General features: G+C 41.9%; 1 protein-coding gene across 1 annotated transcript in view; it reads left to right on the top strand.

The window, feature by feature from the left end:
- The first annotated feature begins 10,193 nt into the window (after window positions 1-10,193).
- Window positions 10,194-17,097, top strand: part of DMC1 (DNA meiotic recombinase 1) — a 1,170,937-nt gene continuing 1,164,033 nt past the window's right edge. Inside the window, exons 1-2 of the mRNA XM_086936467.1 lie at window positions 10,194-10,306; window positions 11,623-11,667. Coding sequence (XP_086792593.1) covers window positions 10,250-10,306; window positions 11,623-11,667 — 102 coding nt within the window. The 5' untranslated portion in view covers window positions 10,194-10,249. The remainder of the gene's footprint in view (window positions 10,307-11,622; window positions 11,668-17,097) is intronic.

The following is a 17,097-nucleotide window of genomic DNA, read 5'->3' as shown; positions in this document are numbered from 1 at the left end:
TTGGTAGTTTGGTTTGCCCTGTTCCCATCATGCACTGGGACAGGAACAGACTAATTTGCATGTAGCCAGGTTCTGAGCTGGGATGGTGCAGTGAGCTAAAAAACGGTGATAGATCAAGCCCTGATCTTTGGACTGGGTAAGAGTGGTCTGCTTAATTCAGACACTCTGTTCATCACCACCCCCTTTTCTGAATCATTTTGTCCACCATAAGCGTGGAAGGGTATACTCAGATGTGAGTCCCTTGCTCATTGCACCATCAGGATTCAAGCAAGCCGGGCCGACGACGGCTGAAATGCCAGAAACCGGTCCCCGGCAGCTTGTTTCCTTCCCAGTATAAGAATTGGCTTGGTAGTTTGGTTTGCCCTGTTCCCATCATGCACTGGGACAGGAACAGACTAATTTGCATGTAGCCAGGTTCTGAGCTGGGATGGTGCAGTGAGCTAAAAAACGGTGATGGATCAAGCCCTGATCTTTAGACTGGGTAAGAGTGGTCTGCTTAATTCAGACACTCTGTTCATCACCACCCCCTTTTCTGAATCATTTTGTCCACCATAAGCGTGGAAGGGTATACTCAGATGTGAGTCCCTTGCTCATTGCACCATCAGGATTCAAGCAAGCCGGGCCGACGACTGCTGAAATGCCAGAAACCGGTCCCCGGCAGCTTGTTTCCTTCCCAGTATAAGAATAGGCTTGGTAGTTTGGTTTGCCCTGTTCTCATCATGCACTGGGACAGGAACAGACTAATTTGCATGTAGCCAGGTTCTGAGCAGGGATGGTGCAGTGAGCTAAAAAACGGTGATGGATCAAGCCCTGATCTTTGGACTGGGTAAGAGTGGTCTGCTTAATTCAGACACTCTGTTCATCACCACCCCGTTTTCTGAATCATTTTGTCCACCATAAGTGTGGAAGGGTATACTCAGATGTGAGTCCCTTGCTCATTGCACCATCAGGATTCAAGCAAGCCGGGCCGATGACGGCTGAAATGCCAGAAACCGGTCCCCGGCAGCTTGTTTCCTTCCCAGTATAAGAATTGGCTTGGTAGTTTGGTTTGCCCTGTTCCCATCATGCACTGGGACAGGAACAGACTAATTTGCATGTAGCCAGGTTCTGAGCTGGGATGGTGCAGTGAGCTAAAAAACGGTGATGGATCAAGCCCTGATCTTTGGACTGGGTAAGAGTGGTCTGCTTAATTCAGACACTCTGTTCATCACCACCCCCTTTTCTGAATCATTTTGTCCACCATAAGCGTGGAAGGGTATACTCAGATGTGAGTCCCTTGCTCATTGCACCATCAGGATTCAAGCAAGCATGGCCGACGACGGCTGAAATGCCAGAATCCGGTCCCCGGCAGCTTGTTTCCTTCCCAGAATAAGAATTGGCTTGGTAGTTCGGTTTGCCCTGTTCCCATCATGCACTGGGACAGGAACAGACTAATTTGCATGTAGCCAGGTTCTGAGCTGGGATGGTGCAGTGAGCTAAAAAACGGTGATGGATCAAGCCATGATCTTTGGACTGGGTAAGAGTGGTCTGCTTAATTCAGACACTCTGTTCATCACCACCCCCTTTTCTGAATCATAGCTAAAGTGGAACATGCCTATTAAGAATGATTTAAATTTTCTGTCTAGGGATAAAGCAATCATATTACGTATGTCCCTTTTATATCCTCTGAGGAGGAAAATTATTAAGGAATGTCACAAAGGTAACAATGGTAATCACTGCTATTTAATGTGTGTATCATCCCGCTGTTTATGATCGTCAGTGCAATAGATATGAATTACTACATAGTTGGTACCCAAGCTGTATTTGCGTATAAAACTACCAAACATGATTTTTTATTCCTAAGAAAAGGCCTAAATGAAATTTCTTTTAGGATGAACAGTAGTGGTCTCAACCTTAATGGAGCAAAGACACTGAGGTGCTTCTTATGGATTCAAGCCAAAAGTTACAGAATAGAGAAAAGCATCCTAAGTCTCCCAATCTTTTTGGGACTCTGACATTCTTTTCTAAAACTTGGGATGCTGAGCTTAGGTTTAGGCCCATACTGCGTTGGTAGTTCAAGCAGCATTTTTCAGACTTCAGAAGTTAATAAAGACATTGACGTGTGGTACAAAGTAGCTTCACAAAAGCAATTCTGTATTAAGAATTAACTCCAAATTGACTGCTACTGCTCAGGCTCCCACAGAATCAGATAGCACATCTATATTGTATTCAAAACATGGCAACAAGACCTGATTATAGCATGAAGAAGATTGACCTTAGTTTTAGAACTGCTTAAATAATTGTATCGATTTCTAGCACAAACCTAGGTACATTGTCTTTAAAAGTTCATGTTGAGTTTGCAGGCTCCTCAAGGGAGCTGCCTTAGTGGGAAATGCTTAGTGGTTCTTGCCTTCTTCACAATCTTTGCTCAAGCCATATATGCTGCCTACATATTCATAGAACCCAACTCTGACGAAAGGGGGACCACAGATTTGTTGTCATTGGGAAAAAGATTTTCACTCCAGTGCTTAATTTGAGCCGATGGTTTCCAGTGTTCAGCACCGGCACTTAATAATTAACACTGGTGCTATTCATGAGCACCAGTTAAGGAAACATTAATTCCGTGGCGTCACTAGGGTTGGTGTCACCCAGTGCGGTAACTCATGGTGTCACCCCCTCACGGCTTACCCCATGATGGACCACCTCCGAGTCCACCAGTGCCAAATAACGCTCTAGCACAAAGCATGGCATGGCACAAAGAAGAAAAAAAGTCCTGAGACTTAACACCTTTCATAGAAGGTAAACGTATCCGGCAAACTACCATTGCTATGTTGCCCCCGTGATATAAGCGTACATTTTTTTATTAATTAATTTCAGTTGGGTTTGAGCTCTGGGCTGCTGCACTGTGCTGGTGAGGCCCGGATGTTGAATGCCCACTTCCATTAGCTTTGTAATTGGCTGGACGGCAGCGCGTGCCTCAGTGGTGGCTGATGAGATTTAAAAGTGGCAGGGCGTAAAAATCAGTTTCCAAAGTTAAAATATTTTTTGTATATATGTTGCAAACTCAGCCCAATGAAATTGGACCGGAGCACTCTGCAGGAACACCAGTTAAATTTCACAAAGTCCAAGTCCTTTTTAAGCATAAAGAGATTAATTGATTTGCCAAGAGTCACAGGATGTTTAGCCGGTGTTAGGACTCGACCACAGTTCCCCAGTTACAAAAGTTGGTGACGGCACATTATCATAAAGAAAATTAAAACCTTTTCTCTCACCTGGCTCGAAAGAGAAAATATGTGTATTGTGTTGACCCTGCAGCTGGGTTTCAAAACTCTGTGTTTATATCCAAGGACTGTTCATGAGCCGAACAGACGTGCGCTGATCTTTAGGAGTTAAGGAGTTCCAATACAGAAGTCCTCGAAGCCTTCGAGAGGCCCATGGTGTCACCCCATGCGATGGTGTCACCCGGTTCGGTGCGCACCCCCGCACCCCCCCTAGTGACGCCGCTGCATTAATTTAAGAGGAGATTAAGGGATTTGCCCAGCATCACTGGATGTTGAGCCGACACCGAGACCTGAACCTGGTTCCTCAGCTTCTAAGTCTGCAGCTCTGGCCATTATGCCACATCCTCTCCCACTTTCATGGTTGGCAATCGGTTCTGTTTCAGGCAGCGCTGACAGGAGACGTGGGCTGGTGCATACTGCCTCCTGAGGAGTGCCCCAGCACTTATGTTTTACAAGCTAACTACTGTGTAACTCTTTGCTGTAAGACCGACAGGAAAATGAGACTGCTAGTTTTTTTGGAAACACCTGATAATGTTTTTTTTTCAAACATTAACTATTCTTCTGTATTTTCGTAAGACCATTTATGCGCTGATGTTGCACTGCTCACAACCACGTTACTGCTGTTTTATATATACCTCTGGGAGTACTAGCTCCGGCTGGACTATGGCCCCCGAACTGTTTTACTGACCCTTGTGCATTGTATACCTGATAGCGGCCTGCCTCCGGGTTGTTGGCGTGACGCAGTGTACATCTCTTGTCTCTTTATTACAAAATAAATGTCTTACACCAAAAAAAAAAAAAAAAACCTATTCTTCTGTATTTTCAATAGCATGTTGCTTTCAGAGTTTCTTTTATAGCAGTATTTGTGTAAATGTATTTATTTGTCATTGATCTTGGCGTTTTTGGACAATTTAGTGTGTGCTGTTTAAAATACATACATAAATAAAATACACACGGAATAAGGTTGCAGTAAACATCCCCGCTATTTATTTCTTTGTTAGTAATAAGGGACAGAATAGATGTCAAACAGGGGCTAACTAGTCTCCAAGCACCCACTGCCCAACATTTTGGCCCTCTTAACTTCTCTTAGAGTTCCCAAGTAAAGAGTGGAGGCACTGGAAACTCACATAGTGTGCATGTGTTTTATTGAGGCGTATCAGGGTAGACTAGATTCGATTAATTGCTTTCAGGGAACTGAGGGCAGAGAATGCATCAATACCCTCCCACTGGCACTTGCTATTTGCGATGACACAATAATCCTGTCACATCCACTGTTATTGTTACTGTGCCTTGCTAATTGGCAAAAAATGCCCCTATATCATTCTGCATGAATAATGTTCTTACATGTGCCAATGTTTATGCCTTCTATCATCAGCCAAATCACATTCCCTTCCTAGCTTAGTGGTAAATTTAATTCTACAAAGGGATTCCATACTTCTATACTTTCCCTTATGGGAAAGTATAGAAGTGTTACTCCAGACTACGTGTGTCTCCTACAATGGTAGAAAGCACACAGCTTTGTTTAAATGCCCCTCACCCACCAAAAGGACCCTTGGTGGCATGCTTCATCATCAGGGTATTCCCGCCCCGCTGCAGGATGGGGCGTGCTACGACCTACGACTACGTGGGAGCACTGGTTATGAAAAACAATACTATGTGTGGTGTAGAAGTGTGAGTGGAAGGGTCAGAAGTGAGTGAATGGTGAACAATAAAAAAATACCTGGCTCAATGGAAAAAACATTTTTTAATGTTCCTATGAGCTGGTATCATTAAAAGTGGGGAATGAGATGGAGATACTATGCTTTAATGAGCAGTGTCTCATGTGTCGACATGTTGCAAAGCCCTCCCCTGGCTTCTCATCAGGACCCAGAAGAGATCCCTTCTACACTTGAATCAAAACAACTGTGTATTTACATATAATCCTTACTATATGGTGCACATAAATTTAACATGCACAGTATACTATAACCCAGTTGGTATATTGCTGAATGGGTTTTTTATATTGCCCAGATAATGCCCCATGAGCCTTCAAAACGGGAGGGAAGGGGTACCTATAGTCACACAAATATCAAGATTACCACGGAGCCGCGGCAAGGCAGTGTCCTGGTGAGAAGGTAACTTTGATATTTGTGTGACTATAGGTACCCCTTCCCTACCGTTTTGAAGGCTCAGGGAGCATTATCTGGGAGATATAAGTAACCCATTCAGCAATATACCTACTGGGGTATAGTATACTGTGCATGTTAAATTTATGTGAACCACTTAGTAAGGATTATATGTAAATACACAGTTGTTTTGATTTGAGTGTAGAAGGGATCTCTTCTAGGTCCTGATGAGAAGCCAGGGGAGGGCTTCGAAACATGTCGACACAGGAGACACTGCTCATTAACGTATAGTATCTCCATCTCATTCCCCTCTTTACACGATACCAGCTCAAAGGAACATTAACATTTATTTTTTCCACTGGTCCAAGTATTTTTCCTTTTTCACCATTCACTCACTTCTGACCATTCCACTTACACTCCTACACCACACATAATATTGTTATTCATAACCAGTGCTCCCACGTAGTCGTAGGTCGTAGCATGCCCCGTCCCGCAGCGGAGCGGGAAGACCCCAATGATGAAGCATGCCACCAAGGGTCCTTTAGGTGGGTGAGGGGTATTTAAACAAAGCTGTGTGCTTTCCACCATTGTAGGAGACATACGTAGTCTGACGGAACACTTCTATACTTTCCCATCAGGGTGAATCCCTTTGTTTTTTGACAGTATACCTTGAGTACGACGTATCCACATCTTTTGCTCTTTTGAGCATTACCTCTTCACTCTCTTCTTCTGTTACTTTGAAATGTAATTCTACATCAGGATCATTTAGTGATTAATCAGCTGTACAATCTCACATATTCCCTATACTTGTCAAAAATAAGCCAGCATTACTCAAGACTAGCAATTATTATTCCTTTTGCTAAGGCAGTATAAGATCTTTTCAGTGCAAGCTCATGCCTGTGCCGTTACTGGTAACATTAGGTCTTCTTCTGCCTCCCCCTTTACTGGGGTTGCCTCTCCCCCTCTGCTCCTCCTATAAGAAAATGTAATACTCACCAGTCTTGCACAGACAAATGTGAATGAATGTATCTATATTTACTGTTTGATTAAAGAAAACCATTACAATGCAATGCATAACATTTTCATGAGGTCAGTAACAGTCCACAAAATAAATAAAAAGTTAAAAGATTAATAACAAGTGCATCCATATGAAGTGTTTAGATAAATGAATCTCATCAAATTAACTTGATTTACATTTTGTACAAAAACTTTGATTATATGGCTAATTGCAAACCAGACACTCAACATCTGAAAATTAACCTCTTGTATGAACTCCATACATCACCATACACACCGCCATATACACACCTAATGGATTCGAGAGACATATCTTTGTATGATTATAGCCTTATCTCATAATATGTATTTTATCTATAAACCTTTAAGAAAATTGTTATAAATTATCCTTTTCTTTGTACCAAATGTGTACATTTAACACAAATATTTATAGGAAAAAACATCTACGTTGGTAAAACAATTGGATAGTGTTTTTATTTTTTAAAGGTTTGTATGCCCAATTTTCTTAAACAAGGAATTAAAAAAGATCTGCACTGAGAAGCAAACATTGGGCAGCAGCAAATAATATGAAATAAACTTTGTAATTGTCACAGAACCAGCATGCTTTATTGACTCTCGATTTCATACCTGTTTTATATCCTAAGTCAAATAGGCCAAAATGTAATTCGAAATATCGAATCCTTAGCGATCAAGGAATGGAAACTGCGTGGCACGTGGAAAGTGATTCTTCACATCATTTTCCTTAATCATTAAGGAGTGGTAGCGGTTGCAGAATTTCCGAAGGTATCCAGCACTAGTCTGTAGAAGGACTTATTTTTGCAAGAGACTTTTGAAGCTAAAATTTGAGATCTTTTGCTCCCAAGGATTAACCATTTCCAGCTCTTTTAAAAAGTTTGGTATTGCCATATGCAGTGGTGTTTTACTTCGAATCAATAGATTGTCATATTCTTGACACAAAAAAACTCTGCTGTTATAGTCTTGATTAAAAATGCCTCTGAAAGTTTTCAGGCCTGCCTTTTTTATTTTGAATCAATATCTTAATAAGGCAACATGTACTTGGAGTTCTTAATCAGGCTGAATTTTAATTGAATTTGAACTGGAATTGAAGTTTGAGGGAGATCAAAGATTGTTCTAAATAGTTTGCTTAGTTGCAGATTTAGCCAGGAATTGAGCTGGTCTAGAAAGGCTTTCTTACCATAGGTTAAAGACGTCACATATTGGGACTTTTATTACCGTTAAGAGTAGCAGAATCGAAAGACCATGTATGTGTTTAATTAGTTATTTTATTTATTCCATTTGTAAAGCGCTTGGTTCCACCAACGGTGTGTCCCAGCGCTGAGACATCGGACCGTGTTGTGAGAAGTTATGTTATCACTTGCTAACCTAGCAGGGGATAATGTTCTACCTGTTAATTGCTGTTAGTCTGTTTCGGCAAGCAGCCAGGTTTTCAATTGCTTGCGGAATCTGCTTTCACATGGCTCTATTCTTAGGGCCATCGGTAGGGCGTACCATCTCTTTGCTGCCAGGTATCTGAAGGAGCAGGCCCCATCCTTGCTCTGTGTATCCTTGATACCGTCACTAGGGCTTTGCCCATGGATCTTAAATTTCGTCCTGGGTGTATTGGGTTAGCTGTGGTTGAAGGTACCTTGGGCTGCTCTGTGTAAGAATGCGATGGCAGTGGATAATTTCTAAACGGCAAGCCTTAGTGTTGCCACTTTACTTTTTAATCCCTTCAGGCGTGCTTTGTGGTCCCTTTTTGTACACAGAGTAACACCAAGATAGGTGTTGCAATCAATTGGTTTCAGTGGCTTCCAACATACGTTCCAAATTGTGGCCTTGCCTTTTATTTTTTTAACAAAGGCTTTTTATTACACTTAGGGATCATTGCATACAATCAAAGCCAGCTGGTTTCACCGTATTGCTATAATCTTATTTCAGATGTTTAATTTGAGGTTCCAGCATAGATGTCAGTATGTTTGTACAGATCAAGATCGTACTACATTTCAAACCCACTGTGCCTCCCCGGTTGCTGAGATGTCCATTGTAGCTCCACAAGCAACCCACACCCTTATTTGAGCAATCGAAGAGTGTTCCTCAGTCACATATATATTAAGTAGTTTGGCTTTAAGGGAACGTAGGTGTATGGACATATTGAAATGAGTATGATATTCGGCCCCTTGGATAAGCCCAGCAAAGCAAAGTGTCTTATGAATGCTGCTGGTGCTTCGTTTTACCATTAGTGAGCCCACACTCATTTGCTCGTTTGGTTTCGAAAAATTGTGTGCACTGGGATTTGTTCTTTCAGGTTGGTTTTTTAGTGAATGTAATTGTATTTTTTTTTGTTTACACCAAAGTCTGTTTACATTTAGTTTTACACTTTATTGCATAAATTGCACAGCAGACTTTGAAAATGTATGCTATGTTCTCTGGATTGCTGTTACGTGTTTGATAGAAACTCATACAGTGATTGAATTAACTGTTCTAATTCATATCTATCAGAAATAAAAAAAGAATGAGATATAATCACGTTGAATAAGATTCATTATCAGTAGAAAAAAGTGGACTGCACTAGAGGCCTGAACTTCTGCAGTGATATTATGGTTTATCCGTCACCACACCGTCTAGCACTTCTCAGCCGAAAGACATTTGTTCCCCTCTTAGGGACTGATTTGTGACAAGTTCAGATGATGCTAATTTGGTCTGGTCCCCACTGAGCCCTGAGCTACACAGAGGGTAAAATGTTGTCTACATCACATTGAATTCTGTAACTACAACTGTAACATTACATTGCCTGACTTTCTGCTGTGCTTGATACACAGATCGATTGAATTTCTATTTTATTTATTTGCTGGAATTGTCCTACTGTGCTGTACTTTCTTACTTTGAAAAAGTTAAATAAAAGATGAAAAGCATTTGTTAAAAGTGAGTAATGTTCACACAACCTGTATTTTTAAAAGATAATGCAGATAATGAAAATTTCCAATATCCTTATGCCCTCTGCTTTATAACGCAATTTGGCTAGAAATTGTATTTTTTTTAAAACACTTTCTCTGATTTTCTTTCCTGTTCCTGTTCATTTGAGAATTTTGCTTAAAGGCAATTTACAACAACAAACATTTGGTGCATTTCTCCTTCTAGAGCTCTGATTCCACTTCATCATCCCAAAGAAACGGTACATCTTACAGAACTAACACCCTAGATCCAAGGAAACTTCTCAGTCATACAGACTCCCAAGAGCTGCAAGAACTTCACTTTCCTGCCGAGCACAGGGAGCTGAGAGAACACCACAACGGGGCTGAATCTGTTGAACTGGGAGGCATTTTTTGCTCCACTGATCCTGTAATATGAAGAGAACTTAATTGTTCTGCTGGCTTCCTAGAGCTACCAGAACTTTGTTATCTTGCTGACTGAAAAAAGAGCTAAGAGAACTTCACTGTTTGATTGAATACGAAGTTATCCGAGAACCTCATTACCTCTCTGACACCACAGAGCTTGGAGAGCATTATCACACAGTTGACTTCATAAAGCTGATATAAAATCACTGCCCCATTAACTCCCAATGGCTGGCAGACTGACACTGCCTTGCTAACTTCATAGAGCTGCAGAGAACTTTACCCCTGCAAACCTCAGATAGCTGGGAGGACATCTGCACAGTGTTTACTCCAGAGATCAGGGAGAATTTTACTGCTACCTGAAGCCCAAGAGCCAATAGAACTTCACTGCAGTGCTGACGTTTTAAAGCTGAGAGAACTTTATTGTGTTATGGAAACTCAGAGAACACCTTACTGGCAACAGAGATTTGGGAGGACATCACCACAGTACTAACTGTAGAGTTGGAAGAGGTTTGTTGGTCCTGCTGAGTATACTATGAAGGCATTTGAGGACCAGGTGGTTGAGGAGGAGGTTGGCTTGCATGATGAAGAGGTAAGGGTTTCATGAAGTGTGTGATAGTTTTAATACTATTGATTGTGATCTGAACCTTCTGCCTTTCTCTGACACTTGTTTGTGGGCTCTGCTGTAGGAGCAGAAAAACATTTACTTGCAAAGATGCCTATGCCAGACATGCTGACCCGGGTAATATTTCATGGCTTTAACTTCAAATTAACATAAGTTTACCTTCTGTTCTTATTTAAACTAAAGAGTTATGTTTTGGGGTATTCTTTCAGGTTAGAGGGAGCACATTCCGAGTCAAGCCTTACTTAGTTAGCCACATGAACAGTAAAAAATCTGCTTATTGCGTATATTGTGGATACTCAGGTTTTTATATATAAAGAGGGTATGTAATCTTCCAATATGGATAAAGCTGTGCTCAGGTCACACATGTATTGCTGGCGGCTGTGTAGCATTCGGATTTGGAATTATTTCTATCTGATAAATGCTTTCTTTTTTCTGTTTAACTGGGTTCTTCCATTGCCACACATCTGTTGTACACCCTCTTTGCCTAACATGCACAGGCACACGAACAAGCACACGCATACATACACCCACTTGTCTAGGTGAACCCGGTTCTTGCCTCACTTTCAGGCTAATAGTTGACATTATTCAAACTTCAGTTTAGATTCATTGTATGCAGATTTATGTTATCTGGATATCCTCAGGGATGGATTCAGTTTTCTATCTGATTAGTAGTTGGGTATTGGCATTGTAGCCTCCAGCAGTTTCAGAGGGGAAACATCCGTTACAACGCAGTCATTACATCATAGTGCCCTTACAACGCAGTCAGTAGTATGATTGTGACGTTACCATGAGTTCATTACAATACAAATCATTACAACAACTTGCTTTAGGGAATGTGGTGTAGAACTGGTTTTAGACTGTTGTTGGATTTTAAGTCCAACACCTTCCCTACTGATGCACCGATTGGAGTTGGAATAGTAATTTAAACTATTCCAAAGTCCAGTGTTTCCCTAAAGCAAGTCGTTGTACTGACTTGCGTTGTAATGGAACTTGTGGTAACCACAAAGTCGTGGTATTGACAGCATTGTTAGGCCACACATAGTTGTGGCATGCATGGTAACAGATGCTATTCGTTTCAGAGACTTTCTTTTTTGTCTCAACACTCTTTATTGTGTTATGGGTCTCATTCATATATTGGATTATGCCACTGTTGAGCTAGTTCTCTCCACTGTATTCACTCATATATCCCTGTGTCAAGAAGCTGGACTGCACTACACTAAATGCATTTTAAATTATAATCTAATACATTAATGTTCATTAAACGTCTTCTCTCTGTCTCTCAGGAATCTTTTTTTCAGGACATCGATATGTTACAGAAGCATGGAATTGTGAGTATGACAAAATAAATGTCACGCTTCCCTCATCTAAGATTTTCTCCCTTTTGGGCACAGAGTACTATATAAATGTATCAATTCAGCCTTCCAGCCCCACACTATACTTAGTGCACACACTTATTTGCAGTCATGTTAAATGAGAAACAGTGTAACGTGTCTCTGTGGTGGGATTTGGCTGTAAATCTCCACAAGTTAGATAGATAGATAGATAGATAGAGAGAGAGAGAGAGAGAGAGAGAGAGAGAGAGAGAGAGAGAGAGAGAGAGAGAGAGAGAGAGAGAGAGAGAGAGAGAGAGAGAGAGAGAGAGAGAAAGAAAGAAAGAAAGAAAGAGAGAGAGAGCGAGAGAGAGAGCAAGAGAGAGAAAGAGAGAGAGAGAGAGAGAGAGAGAGAGAGAGAGAGAGATGCAGAAATACAAGCAGACATGGGGATAACATTTCTATTACCTCCATTTTACTTCTACCTCTGAAGGGCAGTGTTACTCATTATTATTGCTTGCTCTTACTTTGCCCAGTTTGTACCTTGTTACAGTTTTCCCCCTTCCTTGATACCACAAGTATGTACCTTTGACAGCTACCTTTCTGCATTACTGTGGCTCCCTCCAACATTACTTGGTGTATTCATGAACAGCACTGTTGTGTGGTATCCCACTCATCCAGTGCCCTCGGGTCCTACATATGTTGGGCATTGTTATCTAGATATGATGCTTGCTGTTCCATTGTCCAGAGTATCCTTCATATGCCTAGCAATGTTCCCCAACATTGGATCTTTCATATTTCCACATGCTTGAATATTTTCCCGTCATAACCCTGGGAATCTCTGGTACATTTTAAATAGTAATAAACAGTGTTAAAATGGCCAATAGCCTGATAAGCAATGTTTCTTTAGTAGCTCATCCACCTAATTTGAAACAGCCTGATCTTCAGCCAATGAGGTGAAAGCACGAGCCTTCCTACTCACCTTAGAGGCCACCATCGTTCAGATTTCTGCCACACATTGTGTGTGAGAGAGTCCCTAGGCAGCGCTCTGGTCTAATGTTCCAGTTTCAAAATTGTTACTTTTCTCGTCTGCCCTGGCATTGACCCAGCCTGATCTTCAGTAGCTACAGCACTGTGAGTTGTTTTATTGAAATGTCCCATTGTCTGGGCCAGGGGGATCCTATACTTATCAGTATCAGTCAACTGTCAATTTGGCTGAAATAGAGAAGAAATCTCTCTTCAAATCCTCCTCTTGTGGGCAGAAGAAGACTTAAACTGATGACTCATTCTCTTTGTATTCATTGCCTTTAGCCTGTTCATAAGGCTTCATGCTTTGACATTTGTCAAGCCTTAACCTATAAGACTCTCAAGGACACAGAAAGGAGGTTGACATTATATTTGTCGGAAAATAGAATGTCCATCCTTCTAAAAGGAATGCTGCCAGGGGAGGTATCCTTGAAAAGTGCACCACCAGGCACGTCCACGAAGACAGTGTAAAAAAGGAAATGTATGCATGTCCCTGAATTGGATTTATTTGGCACAGCCTTTGTAGTTACCTCTTCCCATTTTAAATCTGAAGCAGGAAATCGTTCTTGAGGAGAAAATTCTTTGTCTTTGCAAAAGTCTGCTCTAAAATTTCTTACCTCTAGCATATATTCATTGGGCAACATAGTATCATCTGCAGTTGACATAATGCAGCAAAACATGTCTATTTTACAAAATGGACAGTCGCAACTTCGGTCCATTATGTTATTAAGCTTGACACTTCAAACCTTACGTTATATTACCCTACCAGTCACGACTTTTTAATTCCAATATTGTCTACAACATCACCAGGTAGGCAGATTTGAAGCATTAGGGGAAGGTTTTGTGCATAAATACTGTCAATTACCTTTCAGTTTAGATGCAGGAATGGGGACACAGAGGTCTCAGCAGTTCTGAGTGTGAAACTGTTTTGAGCGGGTTCTTAGTATAGAAGGACATTTCACTTCACGGGGCTTGTAATGCGTCATTTGTAAACTTGTACTGTTATGTGAAAGGTTCTCCTGCCGTCATGATTTATCCAGTTTTCAAACTACTCTCTAATGGGAGTTATTTGATGCTGAGTGATCAAGGCTGCTGTGGAATAGAAGCAGGAATCACTTATGTGGTAACAGTTAATTCCATAGTTACTTGTTGCATACAAATACTGTTTCCTCCTGCCAGCACAGTTAAGGAGGCAACTCTGTGGCCTTCGATAAACGTTTCCAACATATGCTTTGATTCTCTGAGCAAACTGAAAGCCATGCTTTTTCAAAAGGATGTGGCCTTAACGTCCTCCAAAGCGACATTTGATCTCCAGGTTGTGAGGTCCTCATCCGAAATACAGAGGCTACTTCATACTAACTTTCCACTGCATTTTGGGGAGCTGTTTAATATGTCTGATACAAAGGGAGTAGCGCCAGTTTTTAAATGTATTGGCTTAGGATTGGTTAGCACCTTTCAGACAGTTTTCAGAGTAATTACATCATTCATTCACTCCGTACTGGGAGCGTTTTTGGAGGCCTTCCACTTGTCTTGCTACTTATGGCTGGGATTTTTATTTAAATTTTTCTGCTCTGCAATTTATGTCCTAGAGTAAACAGATTGGAGACAGCTCTACCTGTGCTGCAGGGCCGTGAGTGCATTATACACTGCTTCTTCATACCTCAGCTTCAAGATCTAAATGAGCATTGGTTCTTATCATTCAGGCATGTGTGGCCTTACTGCGTACAACCTGTATTCCGCTGTCTGCTGTGCAGTCATGAATGTTTACTGGATTTCTGCCATGGATCGCACTTAGTTGCGCAATTGGACATTGAGGTACTAATGGATTATTTCAAGACCTGGCTTTTATATTGGCGAAGTGGGAAAAAACCAGCAAGTGGAAGGCACTACCTGGCCCCAGCTTCCATAGGTGGAAGCGCGAGTTGGAGAAATGGGCAGGTAGTGAGAGTAGAGTACTACTCAGGAAAACGAAAGGGGCATAGGTAGAATTGAGAGGGCGTAAGCTTGGGAGGCGCTGGTAGAGGACCTGAAAAATGATGACCAAGGGTCTGCATCCAATACCCCCACTGGACCATCTAGACACAGGAGCCTTGGGATCCGGGAACAGGACGAGAGTCAGGAACGAGCGTCAAGGAAGGGAAGTGCCTAAAGGCTAAGATGCATGCGAAGGGCGGAGTAGCCACAAAACAGCACCGACACTCCAGGTGCCTGCCTATAGCAAAACGCAGAGGAAGGGAGAACAATACCCTAGTTGACAGCAGTGCGGGGGTGGGAGGGGTATTTGGGGAACGTTGGGGGGAGGGGAGATAAGGTTATATCCATGTTGTTTAGGGAATGCTTGTAGCACGGTGCACTAAAAGATGTTGACTTAATGGTAATGATATGCAGATAGAACGAATGTCAGCTACGATAAATGCACATATGTAAAGGAGTTTGTTGTTAAAATGAACGCACATGCTTAAGAATGACTATAAAAGACAATAAAATATGTTTTAAAAAAAAATTAGGTACTGATGTATTCTTTAAAGATCCATGGGTATAGTTGGCCCCAGCATGTTGCATTGCTGCAGAACACATTTTCGACCCACCCTGGGAGGCTTTGGCTCCTAGTGAGCTGGATATCGGATCTGAGAAACGGTTACAGGATGGCCCTTCTTCGGCGGCTGCTGTGGGGCCTGGATGTGATCACCTTTGCTCTATAAGTGAAGTCCTCCTGAGGCTTGAGCCTAAAGAGACCTACATTGTACTCGCTCATAATTGCTGTCTTTGCACATTACCTCCGCTACTGCACTTTAAAACAGTTTTTAATTGTTTTAGCATTACGCATTTTGCACTGACTCTGTTTCCCAGCAAGAAGTCTACCGCAGGGTGTTCGCGGGACCTCTGACACTAGTGCAGACATTTTGGTGGTAGGAAGGCCAGCGGGCTAGGCTTCATGCCCCTGACATTACTTAAACAGATGCTGGCGTGAACAAGGCAAGCCCATCTGTGCCCGTTCCCGCTTGTTCGGCGCTCAGCTCCAGTCCCCCTGCACAAATTCCTTCAGGTATGGTCAAAATTATATAGTACTCTAGCAAAGATTTGAAAAAGCTTAATGTAATCACTCCAACACTTAATTGTTGTGACTTTCATCTTGACGCTATGCCCCCTCAGGTTCAAACAACCTGTTCTCGGTGCAACACTAAGCTACCAGAGTTTTTGCTTCAGCCAATAGCAGCCTTAACACTTAAGCAACTATACATTAAAATAGAAGCCTCCCTTTCTGTTCTGAGATGTGCCCTTTTCAGTGCAAGGTCTTTGGTTAAACACAGCTTAGAAACTGCCTCTCTCATTGAAGTAGAAAAATTACACGTTGCATTTATCACCGAGACATGGACGGACGAGACGTCCGGACCAGACCTTGTAAAAGCCACACCCCCGATTATCACTGCTACATGCTAAAAAGACTACACAGAAAAGTGGGGGTTTAGCGGTAATTTTCCACAAATCTATTATGGCGTCCTTCAATCCTATAACCAGTGAGGAATGTGAAGCGGTTAAGTTTTGTCTTAATCTTTCACACCACTATACTTTCAGAGGCACTTTCATTTATAGGACACCAGGACCAAGAGGATGATTTTTAATACAAACAGGCAGCATGCTCGAAAGGGGGATCAGTACCAATTCCTACACTATTTTAGGAGATGTTAATTACTACCTTGAATCACCCTCTGACCCAGATACCATCAGGCTGCTCGAGCTGATGAAGGGTGGAAACCTTGAGCAACAGGTGACGGGTTCAACCCATCTGGCCTACCATATGTTAGACGGCATCTTTTCAAACAATTTGCAGTTGTCTTTCACGAGCAGCTTTCCTTTAGTCTGGTCAGACCACTCAGCAGGTTTGTTTGAGGTCACATTGCCAGACCTTCATGGAACAAGATAGAAGCAGAGGAATTACACCAATTGTTAACCTCTACTACTACATTAACACCTGGTAATCTAGACAAGGCTACCAGATCATACACTAAATGGTTTGAAGCTGCAGGGAATAAGCTAGCACCTAAAACACACCTCTGCCACAGCAGACAGCAGCCTTCCTTCCCCAGGAATTATCAGGAGCTGAGGAACCAAAAAATGGCCTGCAAACTCCTGGAAAGAAATTGGAGGAAGGGGTACAATGAAAAGGATAAAAAGGAATATAAAGTCAGCCTGGCATATTACAAAAAGCTGCTTAAAAGTACAAAACAAGATTATTTTACCAATTGAATCAAATCGGCCAAAACGCGCCTAAAGAGCTTTTTAAAATAGTAAATTCATTAGCCCACCCACGTGCACCAACTATTCCAGCGAGTCAAGAGCCTTATTATGACTGATTTGGCAACGGATCACATGATATCGAATTTTGATGCCCCACGATTAGACAGTTTTTCCTGCTTAACA

This window comes from Lissotriton vulgaris, chromosome 1_1 (genome assembly GCF_964263255.1).
Source record: "Lissotriton vulgaris chromosome 1_1, aLisVul1.2, whole genome shotgun sequence".
Taxonomy (NCBI): domain Eukaryota; kingdom Metazoa; phylum Chordata; class Amphibia; order Caudata; family Salamandridae; genus Lissotriton; species Lissotriton vulgaris.
The sequence above is the reverse complement of the archived record's forward strand: the minus strand, read 5'-3'. Positions and strand labels throughout refer to the sequence as shown.